At 44.4% G+C, this 20,299-nt stretch overlaps 1 protein-coding gene across 2 annotated transcripts in view; it reads right to left on the reverse strand.

Annotated features, from left to right (window-relative positions):
- Positions 1-20,299, reverse strand: part of atrn (attractin) — a 358,557-nt gene that overhangs the window by 196,995 nt on the left and 141,263 nt on the right. For both annotated transcript variants that reach the window (XM_033035556.1, XM_033035562.1), the window contains exon 11: positions 2,351-2,435. In XM_033035556.1, the coding sequence (XP_032891447.1) occupies positions 2,351-2,435 (85 nt within the window). The remainder of the gene's footprint in view (positions 1-2,350; positions 2,436-20,299) is intronic.

Raw genomic sequence — 20,299 nt, forward strand, 5'->3', positions numbered from 1 at the left:
AGACGTGCAGGTTTGTAGGTTAATTGACTTGGTAAAGATGTTAAATTGTCCCTACTGTGTGTAGGGCAATGTTAATATGCGGGGATCGCTGGTCGGTGTGGACTCGGTGGGCTGAAGGGCCTGTTTCCGCACTGTATCCCTAAAGTAAAGCTAAATTAAATGGACAACCCATTTGCATGCATTTCCAGATGAGACTACACTCTGTCCTCGAGAACTGCTGCATTTCTAAGTGATTTACAGCTTTGTGCTTCCAAAGAGAGTTACTATAATGAGAGCTACTTAGCAATTAACAGCTATTTTTATGTGATCATCCAGTGATTTTTAACTTGTTTTAACCTTGTTTTTTTACATTTTTACTAGAATCAACTAGAATATTTGCCAGAATACTGTAGGGAGAGGTTGAGCAGACTGGGACTCTATTCCCTGGTGTGCAGGAAAATGAGGAGTGATCTTAATGAGGTGTATAAAAGCGTGAGGGGAATAGATCGGGTAGACGCAGAGTCTCTTGCTCAGAGTAGGGGAATCGAGAACCAGAGGGCACAGGGTTTAGGTGAAGGGGGAAAGAGTTTATAAGAATGTGAGGGGTAACATTTACATGCAAAGGATGGTGGAAGTATGGAATGCTGTTGGGGGAGGTAGTTGACACAGGAACTATCACAATGTTTAATGAACAGTTAGACAGGTACATGGATAAGATGGGTTTAGAGGGCCACATGCAGGTAGGTGGGACTAGCGGAGATGGGACAGGTTGGTCGGTGTGGACAAATTGGCCTAAAGGGCCTGTTTCCATAGAGTAGAAGTACTCTAGAGTAGAGGTACTCTAGAGTCGAGGGAATGAGAGTATGATTCTAGGAATCTATAAATATCACCTCCAAAACTACATCAGGGAGAGTGTCGGAAGGGAGAGTGGACGCTGGCGCGGTTTAGCTGCCGCTGCTCTCTCTTCACATTGTGTTTTTGATTTTTTTGTCTTTGGATCGAATTCTGTCTTTAATTTGTGTATTGGTGATGTCTTTATTATTTATTTTACTCCGATTATATGTTTTTTACTCTTGTTAAATTCTGTAAGGTGTCCTTGAGACTTTTGAAAGGCGCCCATAAATAAAATTTATTATTATTATTATCAAAAAAATTATATAATGCCTTTCGCAATCACAGGACATTCTGAAGCACTTTACAACAAAATAGTTTACTACAAAACAAAATATCACAGAAACAGAAGAAACATTAAATGCTGTTAATATTCAATGTCCAAAATCACCTGTAGAAATGGAAACAGAGTTAACATTCCAGATCAAGAATGAGCTGAATTGTTCAATTTCTCTCCCTCTATTCATGCTTTACAACCAGCTTAATATCACAATGAAAACACTGCCATTTTTGACAGAGGTTTTCCCAGAGAACAATCCAATTCTGTGGTATTGGTTAACAGTAAATTGAAGTCGGGTATATGACTCATCTCATTCAGTTTCCACCTCAATTTAACGTTCCCCAATCAGTCTTAAATATAGTTCAATGATTAACCCTCTGTGCCCAAGCATACTGTAAGACAATACTCCCATCCATAAGAAACTCTCTCCAATAACTTGCGCAGAATCCTACATTCATTCATAGGTTCTATGAATCCTTGAATCATAGCTTTCTGCAGGCACATGGATAAATTACTTCTTTATATTTCATCGAGATAGGTTTTCAATCCTTTAAAGTGAGTGGAGACTAATCAAGCATTCCACCAAACATCTCCTCATCTTTTCTCTCAGGAATCAGATGTCACTCGACAGTGCACCAACATCTATCTCCAAGACAGAAACTGTACAGTATTCTTGGTATGGTTCCACCATAAACCCTACAATTGCAGCAAGATTTGCTTGCTCTTCTATTCCAATCACAAAATTAAGCTGAAAGTCTGAAATACAACAAAAAATCCTGGAAACACTCAACGAGTCCATAGTTTAGACAGGTACATGGATAGGGTGGGTTTAGAGGGATATGGGCCAAAAACAGGCAGGTGGGACTCATGTAGATGGGGCGTGTTGATCGGTATGGGCAAGTTGGGCTGAAGGGCCTGGTTCCACGCTGCATCACTCTATGTCGTTTTGACCCTGTAGGCAATAACAGAGTTGATATTTCAAGCCAATGACCTTTGAAAGATTGTGAAAATCCAAAGTTGAACCAAGTTAGGAGTTGCTGAGAAGCACTGGCAAAAAAAACAGGGAAATTCGATGATTAGGTGAAGCCTGAAAGACATATGCTGGTGGTAATGGCTGAGAAATGATGGTAAATTTCCCATTTAAATCAGACAAAATCTCAGTGGCCGTTGTGATGAATGTGTGAAATCTCCGTCCCTTACCCATTGCTGAATACAGCCGAATGACCAAACCGGTTTACATCGTGAGGGAGGTCCAGCGCAGGCAACACAGTCCACTCATCACAAGCTGTAGACAGAGAAATGCACGTTAACCAAGTCCAAACTCAACCTTGAACTAAAATTGAATGAATGAATGAATGAATGAATGAATGAATGAATGAATGATACTTTATTGTCACATCGTGACAAGTCACAGTGATATTCTTTGCTTTGCATACCCAAGAGGCAAAGAGTCGCCACATAAAGAGCGCCGACAAAGCTACATGTATCCCATTTTAACACAAACCATTTTTAACACATTCCATTTGTAATCACTCTGGGTTCCCCCAGCAGTCCCCCCCCACACCGGGTCCTCCTTTGTTCTTGCTCTTGGCAACCCCCCCCAAAATTTAACTATGCAATGTGCACAGCGTTTACAAAACTACCTTTTTTTACTTCATTTCACAGCAACATCTCTTAGGTTAATCGTATAGTATCATTGACTTGGGCGATTGGTAGCATTTTCCATAATATGACCATTAATTGGATATTACTTTTAAGTTCTTAACATTAGAACAACTGACAATTCGTTTGTTCAAGAAAGAACTGCAGATGCTGGAAAAATCGAAGGTAGACAAAAAATGCTGGAGGGGTAACATGAGGGGGAACTTCTTTACTCAGAGAGTGGGAGCTGTGTGGAATGAGCTTCCAGTGGAAGTGGTGGAGGCAGGTTTGATTTTATCATTTAAAAATCAATTGGATAGGTGTATGGACGGGAAAGGAATGGAGGGTTATGGTCTGAGTGCAGGTAGATGGGACTCGGGGAAAATAAGTGTTTGGCACGGACTTGAAGGGATGGCCTGTTTCCATGCTGGAATAGGCGACGTTTCGGGTCGAGACTCTTCTTCAGTCTATTACTTCTCTCCATAGGTGCTGCCTCACCCGCTGAGTTTCTCCAATCATTTTTTGTCTATTGGCAATTCATTTGTCATTATTCATCCAGTTCTCCTGAGGTGATTAAGAGTCAACAGCAGTGCAAGCATCTGATTAAATGGAAACCAGGATAATGGATTAACATATTTTATTTGAACTCTCAATCTATAGGTTATTTGGTCTTGTCACAGTCTCCAATATTCCGATGTCCTGTTAAGTGTTTTAGATTTAGTTTAGTTGGATTTATTGGCACGTGTACCGAGATAGTGTAAAGCATTTTTTTTCCCTTCACCATATGACTGAAATCATTGACTCAATGAATTGAGTTTGAGTGTTCAGTTTATTGTCAGGTGTACCGAGGCACAGTGAGCAGCTTTTGTTGCGTGCTAATCAATTAGTGGAAAGACAATACATGATTACAAACAAGCCATCCACAGTGCACAGATATATGATAACGGGAATAATGCACTGGCAGCGCCTGTCGGCAGCGTGTCCGTCTTTTTCAACTTTTTTAAATTTTTTTAGTATGTTTAAAAGTCAGTTTTTAATGTTTCTTTGTGAGTTATGTGTGGGGGGTGGTGAGGGGGGGTAAGGGGGAAACCGTTTCGGCCGCCTCTTCCATGGAGAGGCGACTTTTTCAGGTCGCCTCCCCCGTGGCCTAACAGCATGGATCGGCGCCGACTTTCCCGGAGACGCGCCCGGAGCTTCAGCGGCGGGCACAGCGTGGACTCTCGGCGAGGAGCGGGTGAGACCTCGCTGGAGGGGAGCGCTCCGTTACGCTGGCCCGCGGCAGCCGGCAGCCGGCAGCCTGAAGCAGCGGTCTGCAGAACTCCAGCTGGTGCGGCGTCTACAGCCCGGGATCTCACGTTGGGACCCGGGGGGAAGAAGAAGCTTCCACCGCCGGCCCGCGGCCATCTTCTACCGCGGGCGTGGTATGGACTTACCATCTCCCCTGGAGGGGAGCTTCGACCGCCGGCCCTGCAGACTGTGGTGCTTCCGGCTGCGGCACGGCAGGTACTTTAAAACTTTGACCGCCGGCCTGCGGCCTACACCAGCCTGAAGCCGCGGTCTCTGGTTGGGAAGAGCCGATCCTGGACTCACCTAGACTTTGACTTTGTCCCTTACCATCTGGACGCCCGCAGCAACGGCTGTGGAGGGTGGAGGTCCCGACCACGGGGGAAAATGGAGGAGGACTGGCCAAGCTCTGTGCCTTCCACCACAGTGATGAATGCTGTGGTGGATGTGTAACATTTTAATGTGGTTGTGTTCTTTATTATTGTACCGCTGCTGGCAACCCAAATACCACCGACCTTGGTTGTGTGGCAATAAAATTATTTCTATTCTTCTTCTATTCTATGTGAATAGCGTTTAGTAGAAGATAAAGCCAGTAAACCCGATTACAGATAATCTGAGGGTCTCTAATGAGATAGTAGTTCAGGACTGCTCCCTAGTTGTTGGGAGGATGGTTTAGTTGCCTGATGACTGCTGGGATGAAACCGTTCCTGAATCCAGAGGTCCCTGAATCTATCTTGTGCCCGATGGGAGAGGGTAGAAGAGGGAGTGGCCAGTGTGCGACTCGTCCTTGATTATGCTGCTGGCCTTGCCAAGGCAGCGTGAATGGAGTTTCTTTGTGTGATGGTCTGGGCTGAGACCACAACTCCCTGTAATTTCTTGCAGAACTTTTCAGTCTCCCAAGGGTGGGTTCTGTACAAATGCTCTACAATTGTATACAATTAAACAGTTCTGAATCTGTTCTTATTTTCCTATTCAAAACTGGTCGGCTGACATTCCACGGATGAAACTGGCTGAAGGTGGTCTGAAAACTGTGCACAATAAAAGATCTTCCAGGCATCCAGCCAGGACAGTGGCAGCCAACATCACCAGAGCTTCTTCAAGGCAAACAAGAGCTTAGCTTTGCTTGTGTGCAGTTCTGGTTGCCCCTTACAGGAAGGATGTGAAGGTTTTGGAAAGGGTACAGAGGTGGTTGAGCAGAATATTGCCTGGATTAGGGGATATTAGCTACAGGAGTGCTTGAGCAGACTCGGATTGATTTCTCTGGAACGCTGTAAATTGTAGGGAGACCTGATAGAAGTATATAAAACTATGCGAGGCATGGACGGGATAGACAGTCAGAATCCATTTTTCCCAGTATGGAAAGGAATAGCTTTAAGGTGAGAGGGACAAAGTTTAAAGATGTGCGGGGCAAGTTTATTTTTTACACAGAGGGCAGCGAGTGCCTGGAACGCACTACCCCCAGGGGCGTTCGTTGAAGCAGATGCATTAGCGGCAATTAAAATATTTTTAGATGGGCAGGGGATGGAGGGGTATGTGTTATGTGCAGCTAGATAAGTGATGGTCTTCGCATCATGTTCAGCATAGTCACTGCGGACCAACGAGCCAGTTCTTGTGCTGAAGATGGTCACAAAAACTCTGAAGAAGGGTCTCGCAGAGGTCTCCTCGCACCTCTCGGCATATGGCCGGGATGGCCCACAGCCGGAGTGTCGACTGCGCCCGCAGGCCCCACCGTCGCGACCTAAGGCCGGGGTGCCTCCGACCCACAGCAGGAGCTGCCCTCGACCTTGCTTGAACACCTAGAAGGTTAGTGCGTTCTATTCCTTCCTCCGGTTCTGGGGGGGGGGGGGTCCTGTGGCGTCAGCTGATAGACAGACCACTTACGGTCGAACCCTCGTCAGTTATTTCGTGGGCTGTCACGTGATGTCATGGGTTAAGGGGAGTGTCCTGCTACATAAGCACATCTCACCTTGATATCAGCCCAGTCAACAGGTAGCTGAGCTCGAGACAACACCCTCGCTCAGCGGCAGCAGCAATTACATTATTATGTTAGAGGACCAAACTGTATTTTGAATCTATTATCTCACTGAATAAAGCAACTGTTTATTCACCACGTATGGTGCCGCTACAAGGTGATGTTTCAGGTCGAGACCCTTCTTCAGATTCTATTCAGTGGTGTGTTCTATTAGCTCTGCTCCAGAGCTCCAACCGGCCAGTGGGTCATCTGAGTCCTGACCCAAAATGGTATCTCTCCATTCCCTCCACTGACACCGCCTTACCCGACAGGTTCCTCCAGCACTTTGTTTTTAACCAGGCAGCAACCTGCTCCTGTCCTCAGGACAGTGTCGGCCTGCTCTTGCCCCTCAAGCCCTTAAAGGATTGGACAGGCTAAATGCAAGAACATTTTTCCCGATGTTGGGGGAGTCCAGAACCAGGGATCAGAGTTTAAGAATAAGGGGTAAGTCAGTTAGGACTGAGATGAGGAAAAACTTTTTTCACCCAGAGAGTTGTGAATCTGTGGAATTCTCTGCCACAGACAGCAGTGGAGGCCAATTCAGTGGATGTTTTTAAGAAAGAGTTTGATAGAGCTCTTAGGGCTAACAAAATCAGAGGATATGGGGGAAAAAGCAGGAACGGTGTACTGATTTTGAATGATCAGCTATGATCCTGATGAATGGTGGTGCTGGCTCAAGCGCCGAAAGGCCTACTCCTGCACCTATTTCCTATGTTTCTATGCACAGAGATTTTTTTTTGATTTTTTAAATTTATATAGCACATTTTTAGTCAACTTGCATTGACCCCAAAGTGCTTCACATAATTACATCCACACACACAGGCAAAGGTGGGTGAAGTGTCTTGCCCAAGGACACAACGACAGTATGCACTCCAAGCGGGATTCGAACCAGCTACCTTCCGGTTGCCAGCCGAACACTTAGCCCATTGTGCCATCTGTCGTCCCAACCAGGGGAGTGTGAAGGCAGACATTAAAGTACTATCCCAGGACCACCATCGAGGGCTCAAACCCTCTAATCCATGGGCTCCAAGTTAGGAGTCCTTAAGAAACATAGCAAGAGTAAGTTATGTGGCCTCTCCAGGTTTTCTCCCCAGTTCATCAAAATCATGACCCCTACCTCAATCGACAGGTGACGTTTCAGGTCGGGACTCTGACCTGAAACGTCACCTATTCCTTTTCTCCACAGATGCAATACAATACAATACAATACAATACCATTTATTGTCATTTGAGCCTCAGTGAGGCTCAAACGAAATTCCGTTTCCACAGCCATACAAAGACAATTTCCTACAGACATACACACAATTTAATTCACACAAACATCCATCACAGTGAACCCACTGTGATGGAAGGCAAAGTCTTTCTCTCCCCTGTTCTCCATTTCTCTCCCGATGTCCAAGCCCCAGGCGGGCGATGCTAAGTCCCACGGCCATTTTAGGCCGTGCCTGGCGATTTACGGCCCCGCTCCCGGTCTAAAAGTCACAATGTTGGAGCCCCCGGCGGGCGCTGGAATGTCTCACAGCCATGAAGCCGTGCCGGGCGATGTACGGCCCCGCTCCGGGTCGTTCCAACCCCGCGACACGGGCTGGAGATGTCGCGTTGCGGGAGCTCCGGGAAGCGGTCTCTCCCCCCGGACCCGCGAGCTCCCGATGTCCCAGTCCACCGGACCTGTGGCTGCGTTGCTGGAGCCTCCGAGCCCCAGGAGTCGAATGAGTTAGCAGCGAGTCACCACCGCTCCCCACGCTCCGAGGCCGGCCAGCCCCACGATGGTGAGTAGTCTGCAGCTCCGCAGTCTCCCGGGTCGTTCAGGTTGGAGGCCGCTCCACGTTGCTAGGCCCCAACGACAACAGAGACCCGACAGGGAAAAGGTCGGGTCTCCCGGACAGGGAAGAGATTTTAACCAGTTTCCCCCTCCCGCCCCCCACATATACACATTTAAAACCAGTATTAAAAATACACCAACACTACATTTAACTAGACAAAAAATTAAAAAAAGACAGACAGGCTGTAGGGGCGGCTGCAACGGGTGAGTTGCGCCGCCACTTTAGAGATACATCCATCCATACAACATACAAACATCCATCCATGTTCTTCCGAAATGTTGCCTGACACAATGAATTATTCCAGCACTTTGTGTCTCTTTTTGTAAACCAGCATCTGCAGTTCCTTGTTTCAAGTTGGGTTGAAGGACCTGTTTCCATACTGTATGACTATTCCAGATAGGAAAGCAAAAGAAAGCGAAAGAGAAAAAAAAGACAGAGAGAGACAGACAGAGAGAGACAGAGAGAAACAGAGAGAACCAGACAGAGAGAAACATCAAAACTAAGAATAATCCTTGGCGAAGGAAATACGGCACATCTTGGTGCATAATATGTAACAGCATGCCATAACCTGAGAGACGGTGAATGACCAACATGCACATATATACGCACACACTAATCGACATTAGCTAACACTAAGAAATTAATAATGAATTGCTAAACGTGCTATTGTGTTGTACTGCTTACAGCTGCAAGAACGTGTAGTAATCAATAAAGGGCTATAGGCCTATTGCAAGTTTATGTACAGGGACATACCTATCCATACACTGTATACTTGTATTTATACTTATGCATTTCAAATATGTATGTCATGTTTTATATTTTGGCAATATAACAATGTTTTTTTATCATGCCAATAAAGTTTTTTAAATTGAAAATTGAAATTGAGAAACAGACAGAGAGAAACAGAAACAGAGAGAGAGACAGAGAGACAGAGAGACAGAGATGCAGAGAGACAGAGAGACAGAGAGGCAGAGAGAGAGAGAGAGACAGAGAGAGAGAGACAGAGAGAGAGACAGAGACAGAGAGAGAGACAGAGAGAGAGACAGAGAGAGAGAGAGAGAGACAGAGACAGAGAGAGAGACAGAGAGAGAGAGAGAGAGAGAGAGACAGATACAGGCAGAGAGAGAGACAGAGAGAGACACACAGAGAGACAGAGAGAGACAGACAGAGACAGAGCCAGAGCGAGAGAGAGAAAATATTGAAAGTTCATACAAGCGGAATAGTTTCATATATTTCAAAGGGATATGGAGATAGGGCTGGAAAATGGTTTTGAGATGTAAGATCAACCATGATCTCAATGATGTCATCTCAAAGGACCAAATGGCTTACATCCAGATCTTCTGTTTGTATGCTCCCAGTTGATTCTCAATAACAACTGCACTTCAGGTTTGTGTACACATGCTTGCATCGAACATCCGTAAAATCAAGCACGGAGCCCAAGGCAGGGTTGGTGATTGAAGTAATTCTACAGCCCATTGTTCCTGTAAAAACCTCATCAAAAGAGCACTTTGTAATTTCAGCTAATGCCAGCAAGACCCATTCCCACCAGTACTGTATCTCTGTTACACAGCAGCATGTCTATGCCCATAAATACACTACCCCAATGTTACTTATAGACCCGTGCAAACTAGCGACATGTTGGTCAGCATGGGAAAGTTGGGCCGAAGAGTCCAATTCCTCGCTGTAAGACTCTATGACCCTTTGAACACAGATGTAGCTCCAGGCCCTAAGTTACGCAATGTGGTGGCCTGGGATGTCAGGAAGCAACAAATTGGAAATTACCTGCTCCATCCCCAAGACCATGAGAACCATCAATCCAGTCCAATCTCCAGGTCACTGAGAGTATGCTCCACACGTATGTTTTAGATTACATGACATCAATTATTCTCAATATTAAATATCTTAACAGGGATAAGTTACACAAAGCTAACACATAGCAAATGCTGCAACGTTTGCAAGAAAACACAAAACAATGAATAATCTGGTAACGATTGTTCAGTTTGCAGGCAAGTCAGAGATACTCCAGCATTTTGTGTCTATCTTCAGTTTAAACCAGCATCTGCAGTTCCTTCATACACAAATGTAGAGGCATTGGCAGGCCTGGGTCAAAATGTTATTCCCGAGTTTAGGATTTCAAACGCAAGAGGGCATAGATTTAAGGTGAGAGGAAGGACGTTTGAGGGGGATCTAAAGAATATGTTTTTTTCAGGCAGAGAATGAGTAAAATAGAATAGTTCAAAGGCTTGGATAGAGTGGATGTGGAAAGGATGTTTCCACTAGTGGGAGAGTCTAGGACTAGAGGTCATAGCTCCAGAATTAAAGGACTTAATTCGGTGGACAGCAGGAACAGGGTACTGATTTTAGATGTTTAAGAAGGAACTGCAGATGCTGGAAAATCAAAGGTAGACAAAAATGCTGGTGAAACTCAGCGGGTGAGACAGCATCTATGGAGCGAAGGAAATAGGCAACGTTTCGGGTCAAAAACCTTTTTCAGACCCTCACATCAGTCTGAAGAAGGGTTTCGAACCGAAACGTTGCCTATTTCCTTCGCTCCGGAGATGCTGCCTGACCTGCTGAGTTTCTCCAGCATTTTTGTCTACCTACTGATTTTAGATGATCAGCCATGATCATATTGAATGTCAGTGCTGGCTCGAAGGGCCAATGGCCTACTCCCGCACCTATTTTCTATGTTTCTATGTTCCTCATGTTAACATGATAGCACAAGGCAGACTTTGCCATTGAAATTCTATACAGACAATTTGGATTGATACAGAAGATTAAGGAACAAAATCAGACGCTCTTGTGATTGAATTATAAATACAAAGGCTGGTGTCAGTGCTAGTAACTCATGATGCTGTTCCAGTCATTCGGTTACAGAGAGAATACTTCCTATTTGACGCTTAACCAAGCACGACAACTTTGTGACAGTGCAACCTTAATCAACACTGAGCCCATGTACATGTTTATAAAACTTGCTGCCAAAAGTGGATACAATAGTTCCCAAAAGATAAATCCTTGTGCAACACTGAAGCTTCAAGAAAATAAAGCAGACACGGTAGAACAGAGCAGCACAGGAACAAACCCTTTGGCTCCCAATGTTATGGACAGTTCCAAGAGAAAGGGAGAGACACTACAAAATTAAAAACGCTCAGACCGCCAAAGCCTACGCAATCTCCCGTTTGCCAAACATTTTAAACTCCCCTTCCCACTCCTATACTGACCTTTCTGTCCAGGGCCTCCTCCACTGTCAGAGTGAGGCCACTTCCCTCTGGAAGGAGACTCCAGACTGTCAAAGCTGCCACAGCCAGACATAAAAAGTTTTTTTCCCACGAGTTGTAGCTCTACTCAATAACTAAAAATCTGTAGCCTCCTTTTGCTCTGATATTTTATTTAATTCACATGTTTAATCGATAATGTTTTATTATTAATTTTTAATGCTTTATGTGTCATTCCTGTCACTGTATGTCGTTGTCACTTGCGGGCAGAGCACCAAGGCAAATTCCTTGTATGTGAATACTTGGCCAATAAACCTATTAATTCATTCATTCATCATTCATTCATGCAAATTGGAAGAGCAGGACCTCATATTTTGCTTGGGCAGCTTACAACCCAGCGGCATTAATATTGATTTCTCTAATTTGAAGTAACCCTGGCATTCCCTCTCTCTCCGTCCTTCCCCCACCCTAGTCACCTTGCTCATCAGTCTGAAGAAGGGTTTCGGCCCGAAACGTTGCCTATTTCCTTCGCTCCATAGATGCTGCTGCACCCGCTGAGTTTCTCCAGCACTTTAGTCTACCTTGCTCATTTCATTGTCTGTATTCCTTCGTTAGCACCTCATTCCCAGCCAACAATGGACCATTGTGAGCTCCACCATTCCCGAGTCATCGATGCAGGCTCTGCACCTTTCCATACGTCTTGCTTCCCCCTCCCTGACCCTCAGTCTGAAACAGGGTCTCGACACGAAACGTCACCTATTCCTTTTCTCCAGAGAAGCTGTGCTGAGTATTTCCAGCATTTGTGTCTATCTTCGGTGTAAACCAGCATCTGCAGTTCCTCCTCATATGCAGAATAAAATTACTGGACATACACAAAGCTTTTAATTATCGACAAAGCCTCCCAGAAGTATATTGGAAAATATAATCTGAGTTAGAAATCCATTACCAAAGAATTACTCTGTATCCTACAGAGCTAATATTAATCAAAGTGGACCTTGGTTTGTACGATTTGCAATTTGCATCCAAAATCAGCTCAATAAAATAAATTCTTAAAATAACTGGGTTACCAAAATCCTAATATGGAACAGTGGGTAAATGTTAGAGGTAGAGTTGCTACCTCACAGCGCCAGAGACCCAGGTTTGATCCTGGTCTCGGGTGCTGTCTATCTGGGGTTTGCACGTCCTCCCTGTGACCGCGTGGGTTTCCTCCAGGTGCTCTGCATTCCTCCCACATCCCAAACACTTGCAGGTCTGTAGGTTAATTGGCTTCTGTAAATTGTCTCTGTTGTCGTGGGATAACTAGTGTGAATGGGTGATCAATGGTTGGCATGGACTCAATGGATGAAGGTGTAGGAAGGAACTGCAGATGCTGGTTTACACCAAAGATAGACACAAAATGCTGCAATTTCAGATTCCCACCATCTGACTAAAGAAATTCCTCCCATCTCCCTCAAAGAATGTCCATTAATTTTGAGGTTCTGACCTCTAGTCCCAGACTCTCCCAGTAGTGGAAACATCCTCTCCACATCCACTCTATCCAGGCCTTTTACTATTCTCTACGTTTCAATGCGGTCCCCCCTCATTCTTCTTAACTTCAGCGAATATACCCCAGTGCTGTCAAACGCTCATCATGTCAACCTACTAATTCCTGGGATCATTCTTGTAAACCTCTCTGGACCCTCTCCAGAGTCAGTACATCCATCTTCAGATATGGTGCTCAAAATTGCTCACAATATTCTAAGTGTGGCCTGATCAGCACCTTATAGAGCCTCAACATTACATCTCTGTCGAAATAAATGCTAGCATTGCATTTGCTTTCTTTACTACCGATTCAACTTGCAGATTAACATTTTTGGAATCCTGCACCAAGTCTCTTTGCACCTCCAATTTCTGCATTATCTCCCCATTTAGAATATAATCTACACCTTTATTCCTACTACCAAATTGCGTGACTCCAAAATTTGCTGCACAATATTCAATCTGCCACTTTTCTGCCCACTCTCCCAACGTGTCCAAGTCCTTCTGCAGAGTCCCTGCTTTCTCTACCCTACCTGCCCCTCCACCTATTTTCTTATCATCCGCAAACTTGGCCACAAAGCCTTCAATACCCTCGTCCAAATCATGAATATACAACGTGAAGAGCAGCGGCCCCAGCACCGAGCCCTGCGGAACTCCACTAGTCACTGGCAGCAAACCAGATAAAGTCCCCTTTATTGTCACTCTTTGTCCTCTGCCATCCAGCCAACCTGAAATCTTTTGTTAGGTGTCGAGGTACCATCACTGCAAGAATCAGGAGAGGGATAAGCAAAGCCATTATTAATTAATGGGAGTCTTTTTGTTAAATTTGCTTCTCAAACAATTAAAGATAACACTAATTACATTTTTAAAAGACTTTCAACCAATAGCCCCCATGTTGCAATTATTATGAGCAGCATAGCAACTTGTACAACCAAGGCAAAATGCACTTACAAAGACAAAAGCAGGCCAAGATCGATTGCTAAATAATGACTTGAACCTCATGGCAATTTACAGCAAAGCTAAATAATGTTTCAGAAAAAAGGAGGCAGCATGAATCAGAGTTATCAGTCGATTATCACATTGCAAGTTAAAACATAAATATGAATAGATTAAATCCTCACGGATAAACAATACTAAAACGTGAGCATGTATAATAACAAAAATTACCAATAGATGATACAAGCTAAAGATGTGGGTTGAAAAAATTGGATTTTTTATCTTAGATAAATTAAAATACCACAGGCTAACACTTTCATTGTGTACTGCTATCAATTAACTTAGGGTTTGCATGAATTTAAATATTCCTGGTGGGATTTTTGCAGTAGAGATATCTGAATTCATGCACATGAAGTAATATGCTTTATTTTTGAATGGATATTTTTAAGCTCTTTAACCCATGAAAGATTTCCAAACATCTCTGTGTTCAGTTCAGCAAATCAATTTTATAAAGTTCCTCTTGTTTAAGTTCCTCCATGTGAAATTCATGGTAGCTCCTCCAACAGAGAGATCTGGGTGTACAGGTACATGGTTACCCAGTGGCAGTCCAGTGGACAGTGTGGTGAAGAGGGCGGCTGGCATGGGTGCCTTCATTAGAAAGAGTATTGAGTAGAAGAAAGATTATTGAGGGCCCGAAGAAGGGTTCCAACCCCAAACGTCGCTTATTCTCCAGGGATGCTGCCTGACCCGCTGAGTTACTCCAGTCAAACCCTAAACACAAGCCACAATCACAGTCATGCCTTTAGTTGGCAAAGTCCAATACTAGAAATCCCACGCATAACTATCAAGTTGCCCATTAGCTTCCACAATCACCTAACCGCTCTAACATCTATTCCCTCACATACGATTTATCTTATGTCTCAAAATGAAGTGACTTTTGAGTTTAAAATGCTGATAAGATAAATGCCACTGAAACATCCAGCTGCTAAATTAAATCTGGCATTAGTCTTGCATTATAACAGCGCTTGGCATTTCAAAAAAGTGCATTGTGCTTTGGAAAACCTGCTAGTTCTCAGAGACAACATAAATTGAAATGTTTCCTTGACATTCCATGCTTAGCACCATCTGTTTTAAGGTAATACTAAATGTGGTGGTCTAATGGACCGAGACAAAGACATCTAAAAGATAATGCACAAAATATTGAAGCAAAACAAAGACCATTTTGCTTCATTGAAGAATGTGCTACATTTAAAAGCCTCTGCTGCCCTCTCCTGGAATTTACTTCACAGTCCAGTTGCACATAAAACGCTTTCATCAGGTCACAGCAAAGTCAGGGCATTAATTACACTACACCTTTCTGCTTAATTGAGCAGAAACCGTTTCTGATTGAACGCTGGAGGGCCAATAGTCAAACACTCAAAATGCAATTAAGCAATCTTAGCAAATTTATTACCAATTATGAAAGGGAGGAGAGGAAAGTGGTGCATCAAAATGAAAATCCAGATTACTTGTCATGAATTTTACATTGCAACACATCTTTCACACTAACTAAGAATTATAATGGGGCAGCATTGGAATATGATAGGCCTGGATAGATAGGATGCGGAGAGGATGTTTCCACTAGTGGGAGAGTCTTGGACCAGAGGCCAGAGCCTCAATAAAAGGATGCACCTTTAGAAAGGAGACGAGGAGGAATTTCTTTAGACTGAGGTTGCGCATCTGTGGAATTCATTGACACAGATGGCTGTGGAGGCCGTCAATGGATATTTTGAAGGCGTAGATTTACAGATTCTTGATTGGTAAGGGTTTCAGGAGTTAGGGGGCAAAGGCAGGAAAATGGGGTTGAGAGGGAAAGATAGGACAGCCCTGAATGAATGGCGGAATAGACCTGAATAGAAAGGTCTTATTCTTCTAGAATTTCTGAACATGAATATTGGTTATCTCAGAAGCAAATTGGCCATGATACACTAGTTGGCCTTTCTATTGTAATGGTATTTGAGGGCTAGAATGAATAGATCGGCCATAAGGAATAAGAGCAGAATTAGGCCATTCAGCCCATCAAGTCTACTCCTCCATTCAATCATGGCTGATCTATCTCTCCCTTCTAACCCTGTTCTCCTGCCTTCTCCCATAACCTCTGACACATGTACTAATCAAGAAATTAGATATTAAATCAAGAATTAGATTTTACGAAAATTGTAAATATATAGAATATAATGCGGTTCGATCGTACAAACTGCGAATATATGTACTTCTGATTGAGGAGCACAGAGACAGAGGAGATTCACCAGTGGGATTCCTACATGGAATTCTCCACCCAAGACTGTGGAAGCTCGGTGAAAATTGTAAGTTGTCCCTAGTGTGTGTAGGGTCGTTTTAGTGTGTGGGGATCACTGGTCGGTGCGGATTCAGTGGACCGAAGAGCCTGTTTCTGTGCTGTATATTTAATGTATTTGCATCACAACCTGGTTCGGCATATTGAATACCCAAGAACAAAGGAGCTTGCAGAGAACTATCTTTGGTTGCACTAAGGACTTCAGGTATTTTTTTAAACATTATTGGGGTTAGTATTTATTGATTTTTTTATTTATTACATTAGAATTAGAATTAGAATTTCCTTTATTGTCATTCAGACCTTACGGTCTGAACGAAATTTCGTGCCTGCAGTCATACATACAATCATACAATAATAAACAACAATAAACACAAATTAACATCCACCACAGTGAATCCTCCAAGCACCTCCTCACTGTGGTGGAGGCAAAAATCTTAGGGCTGCAGTCTCTTCCCTCCTCTTCTCCCTCTGCGCTGAGGCGATTCCCCACCGGGCGATGGTACAAACAGTCCCGCAGCTCACCGAACCCCGCAAACGGGCCGGCTCAAACGGGCCGGCTCAAACACCGCGGCCCGGGGTGGTCGAAGCTGCCGCTCTCCAGTCCAACGGACGCAGCCGCTGGCCCGCGGCTGAACCCCGGACTCAGGTCACCGCCGCCAGAACGCCGTCCCAGCCACCCGAGCTGCCGTTCCAGCCCCTAGCTGGATCGCCCTCACGTGAGTGCCGTTCCACCCTCGAGCTGGGCAGCCCCGACGGGAGCGCCATTCCTCCCTCGAGTGGCAGCCCCGATGGGAGCGCCATACCTCCCTCGAGCTGGACCGCCCCGACGGGAGCACCGTTCCTCCCTCGAGTGGGCAGCCCCGACGGGAGCGCCACAGCCCCTCACGGGAGAGTCTCAGCCCCGCGCCAGGACGCCCTCACGGGAGCGTCACAGCCCCTCACGGGAGCGCCGTTCCAGCCCTGAGCTGGACCGCCCTCACGGGAGCGAGCCCAGGGCGAGTCCTGACAGGCTCTGCCTCCGGAGTCTCGAGGTCGCCAGCTCCGCCATTAGGCCTCAGCGCAGACGGAGGCAGAGAAGGGGGATACGACAAAAAAGTCGCATTCCCCCCGAAGGGAGAGACAGCAAGCTCCGTTTCAACCCCCCCCACCCCCCCCACCCCCACATAAACACAACCTAAAAACCAAAAACTTAACTAGACAAAACGAAAAAAATAATCTAAGTATTATGTTTGTGGGCCTGTTATGCTGCTACAAGAATTTGGTGACAAGAAGGGCAGCAGCGGTAGAGTTGCTGCCCTAGATGCCAGAGACCCGGGTCGATCCTGACCTCTGGTTCAGTCCAAGTGAAGTTGCATGTTCTTCCTGTGACCACGTGGGTTTCCTCCGGGTGCTCTGGTTTCCTCCCAAATCCCTAAGACGTGCAGACCTGTAGGTTAATTGGCCTCTGTGAAATTGCCCCCAATGTGTTGGGAGTGGAAGTGAAAGTGGGATAACATACAACTAGTGCGAATGATTGATGGTTGGCGTGGACTTGATGGGCTGAAGGGCCTGTTTCCACGCTTGATCTTTCAATTCATGCATTGAATAAAAAATCCGTTAAAATCACATTCTTCTCCAACTTCGGCATTTTGTGCGTGCCTTTATCGTTCCATACTGGATGGAGTGCCTTCAGTCACCAAAGCCTGAAACTCTAGAATTTATTCCCTAAACTTATGTGCCCCTCTAACTCTCAAACCTCATGTGTTCATAACTCATAACTCTCTAAATTCAAATCTCTCTGTAACTCCTTAGAAGCTGACAATGTGATCAAGCTTTCCCTTCTGTCTCCATGTCAGCGTAAAATGTTGTTTAATAGTGTTGTCACTGGGGCCGTATGAATGCAAGTTGGTGCTGTGCTTTAGATGCTGAAGGATCATCTACATATCTCCATTATTTTCTACTTCTTATGAAGCATCAGCACTTCAGCTCAAACATAAAGGAAAGTGGTTCTATTGCATGAGTGCATTTTATTTACTCGAGACATTTCAATAGTGTCTGTACTGTGCTTCATATCAAGGAAAGATGTAACTTGACATCTTCTCAAAGCAAAATGTCACAAAGTACCGACCGTACAATTTTTTTCCCCAAAAGCGTTTTCTTTTTTTTTAAAATTGCTCATGTATGAGACTACAAGCGTGGAGCATTTTTGCAGCTGGATAGAATGAGTAAAGTGCTGCACAAGGGCTGCCAATCAATACAACTTAGATTGTGTGGTTCAATAGCTACTGTGAAACCATGCATTACCGAAGACAGAATGCGAGCCCCAGAAGCTTTCAAAAGCCTGAAAGCATGTACCTCCAGATTCAAGAACAGCCTCTTCCCCGCTGTTATCAGACTCTTGAAGGGACTTTTCATATGCTAAAGATGTACTCTCAATCCTCAAATCTATCTCACTGGGGCTGTTGGAATTGTTTTTATCATCACTTCCTGTATAGCCTTACATTCCACATTTGAAAAATAGTCCCAACCTGAAACCAAAGATCTTATAGCAGAGCTATATAGTATATAGTATAGCTCTACTATAAGATCTTTGCCTGAAACGCTGTCTACCATGACCTCCAGAGATGCTGGCTGACCCGCTGAGTTACTCCAGCACTTTGTGTTCTATACAAGATGCCAGCATTTGCACTTTTTGGCATCTCTGTATTTTGCAGTTTGTTAATTTTCTGATATACTCATGGATATGATATAATCTGGCTGGATTGCAATCAACATGAAGCTTTTCATTATATTTCAGTACACGTGACAATAACAAATCAATATCAATGCCAAATCGAGAACTTTCACCAGCCCTCCAGATGCATTTATTACATTCATTAGTCACACAGACTGTCATCTCTGACGCATTTATTACATTAATTAGTCAAACAGACTGTCATCTCTGACGGTGCACCAAAGATTTAACCTTGTTCTGTCAAGTCTGTTGGCTTAAACCCTGAACCTTCTACAAATGCAAACATTGGCCATCAATGTAGCACACTTGAAGAGCCAAGAACAGTCCAGCATCTAGTTCCATGTACAGGTCCTCCCCAGCTTACGAATGCCTGACTTGTCTGCAGCCCGTACATATGAAGGAATGTTTTTGGATTACCAACAGTCCACAGGAATGAAATCCTTGGAAATCCAGGAATGAAGTAACTTGGGAATGACCATGTCAATAACCCCCAATTCCCTTGCTGACCTGGTCCTCCTTGTCGCTATCACTAATGGGCCTGCCCCACTTACCCAACTTTTTCAGCGACTTGCAGGCACCCGTTATAGGTCGTTGCAGGTCGCAAAAAATGTTGAAAATCCAACGGCGACCAGAACAAGGTTCGACTCTTTGGGCGACTACTCACGACCATACAGGCTTCACTTGTCGCCTGTATGTTCATGAGTCGCCCAAAGTGTCGTAGTGTCTTTCTGGTCGCCGCTGAATTTTCAACATGTTGAAAATTTTCAGCGACCTGCAACGACCTATGACGGGTGCCGGCAGTGGCTGAAAACGTTGCGTAAGTGGGACAGGCCCATTACGCTGCCTGGGAAAACAGAAAGTCGATGAATGCTTGAGGTGTGAAATTTTTAGTTGACAAATGTCACATGAATAAAAAAACTGAAAAGGTTTTCTGGGGAATGTATTTAAATAATCATACCTTTTGGTGCTTTTGTAAATTTGACAAAATTGACTTAAAATGACCATTATCCGGAAATGTCACTTACTCTCAAATTTTTAACTGAGGCTTTACAGGTCTCTAATTAACAACTCTTAGAATTAAGCATAAATAAGTGAAAGATGTTTAGGCTGCAAAATAAAATCCCATTACTTCTAATGTTCATGCCAATTTAGCATGACATCGCCGCACAAATGCTTCTCATTATTGGATTTATCAAATGTTGTCCAAGTCAAATTAATCTGATTTCTGTATTTCTAAACTTCAACAACATGTAACACTACACTTTAAGATTGTATTAAAACATATGATGGATCAGAATTAGGCCATTCGGCCCATCATTCTAAGGTAAGGAAAATAACAGCTTACACACAAAAAGAGATAATATTAAACTTTAGGAGGAAAGTGAACGTTAGGAGGAGAATAACATCCCTGCCCTGGCTCCATCAAGGGTGTGGATGTGCAAGGTACCTAGGAGTACAGGTACTTTGGGGTTTACCTGGACAGTAAATTGGACTGGTCCTGGAACGCTGAGGCCCTGTTCAAGAAAGGACAGACCCGCCTGTACGTTCTGAGGAGGCTCCGCTCCTTCAACGTCTGCAGTAAGATGCTGCAGATGTTTTATCAATCAGTGCCATCTTCTACACTGTTATGTGCTGGGGCAGCAGGGCGAAGGCCATCAGAAACACCAAACTCA

The sequence above is a fragment of the Amblyraja radiata genome, chromosome 1, assembly GCF_010909765.2.
Source record: "Amblyraja radiata isolate CabotCenter1 chromosome 1, sAmbRad1.1.pri, whole genome shotgun sequence".
Lineage (NCBI taxonomy): Eukaryota > Metazoa > Chordata > Chondrichthyes > Rajiformes > Rajidae > Amblyraja > Amblyraja radiata.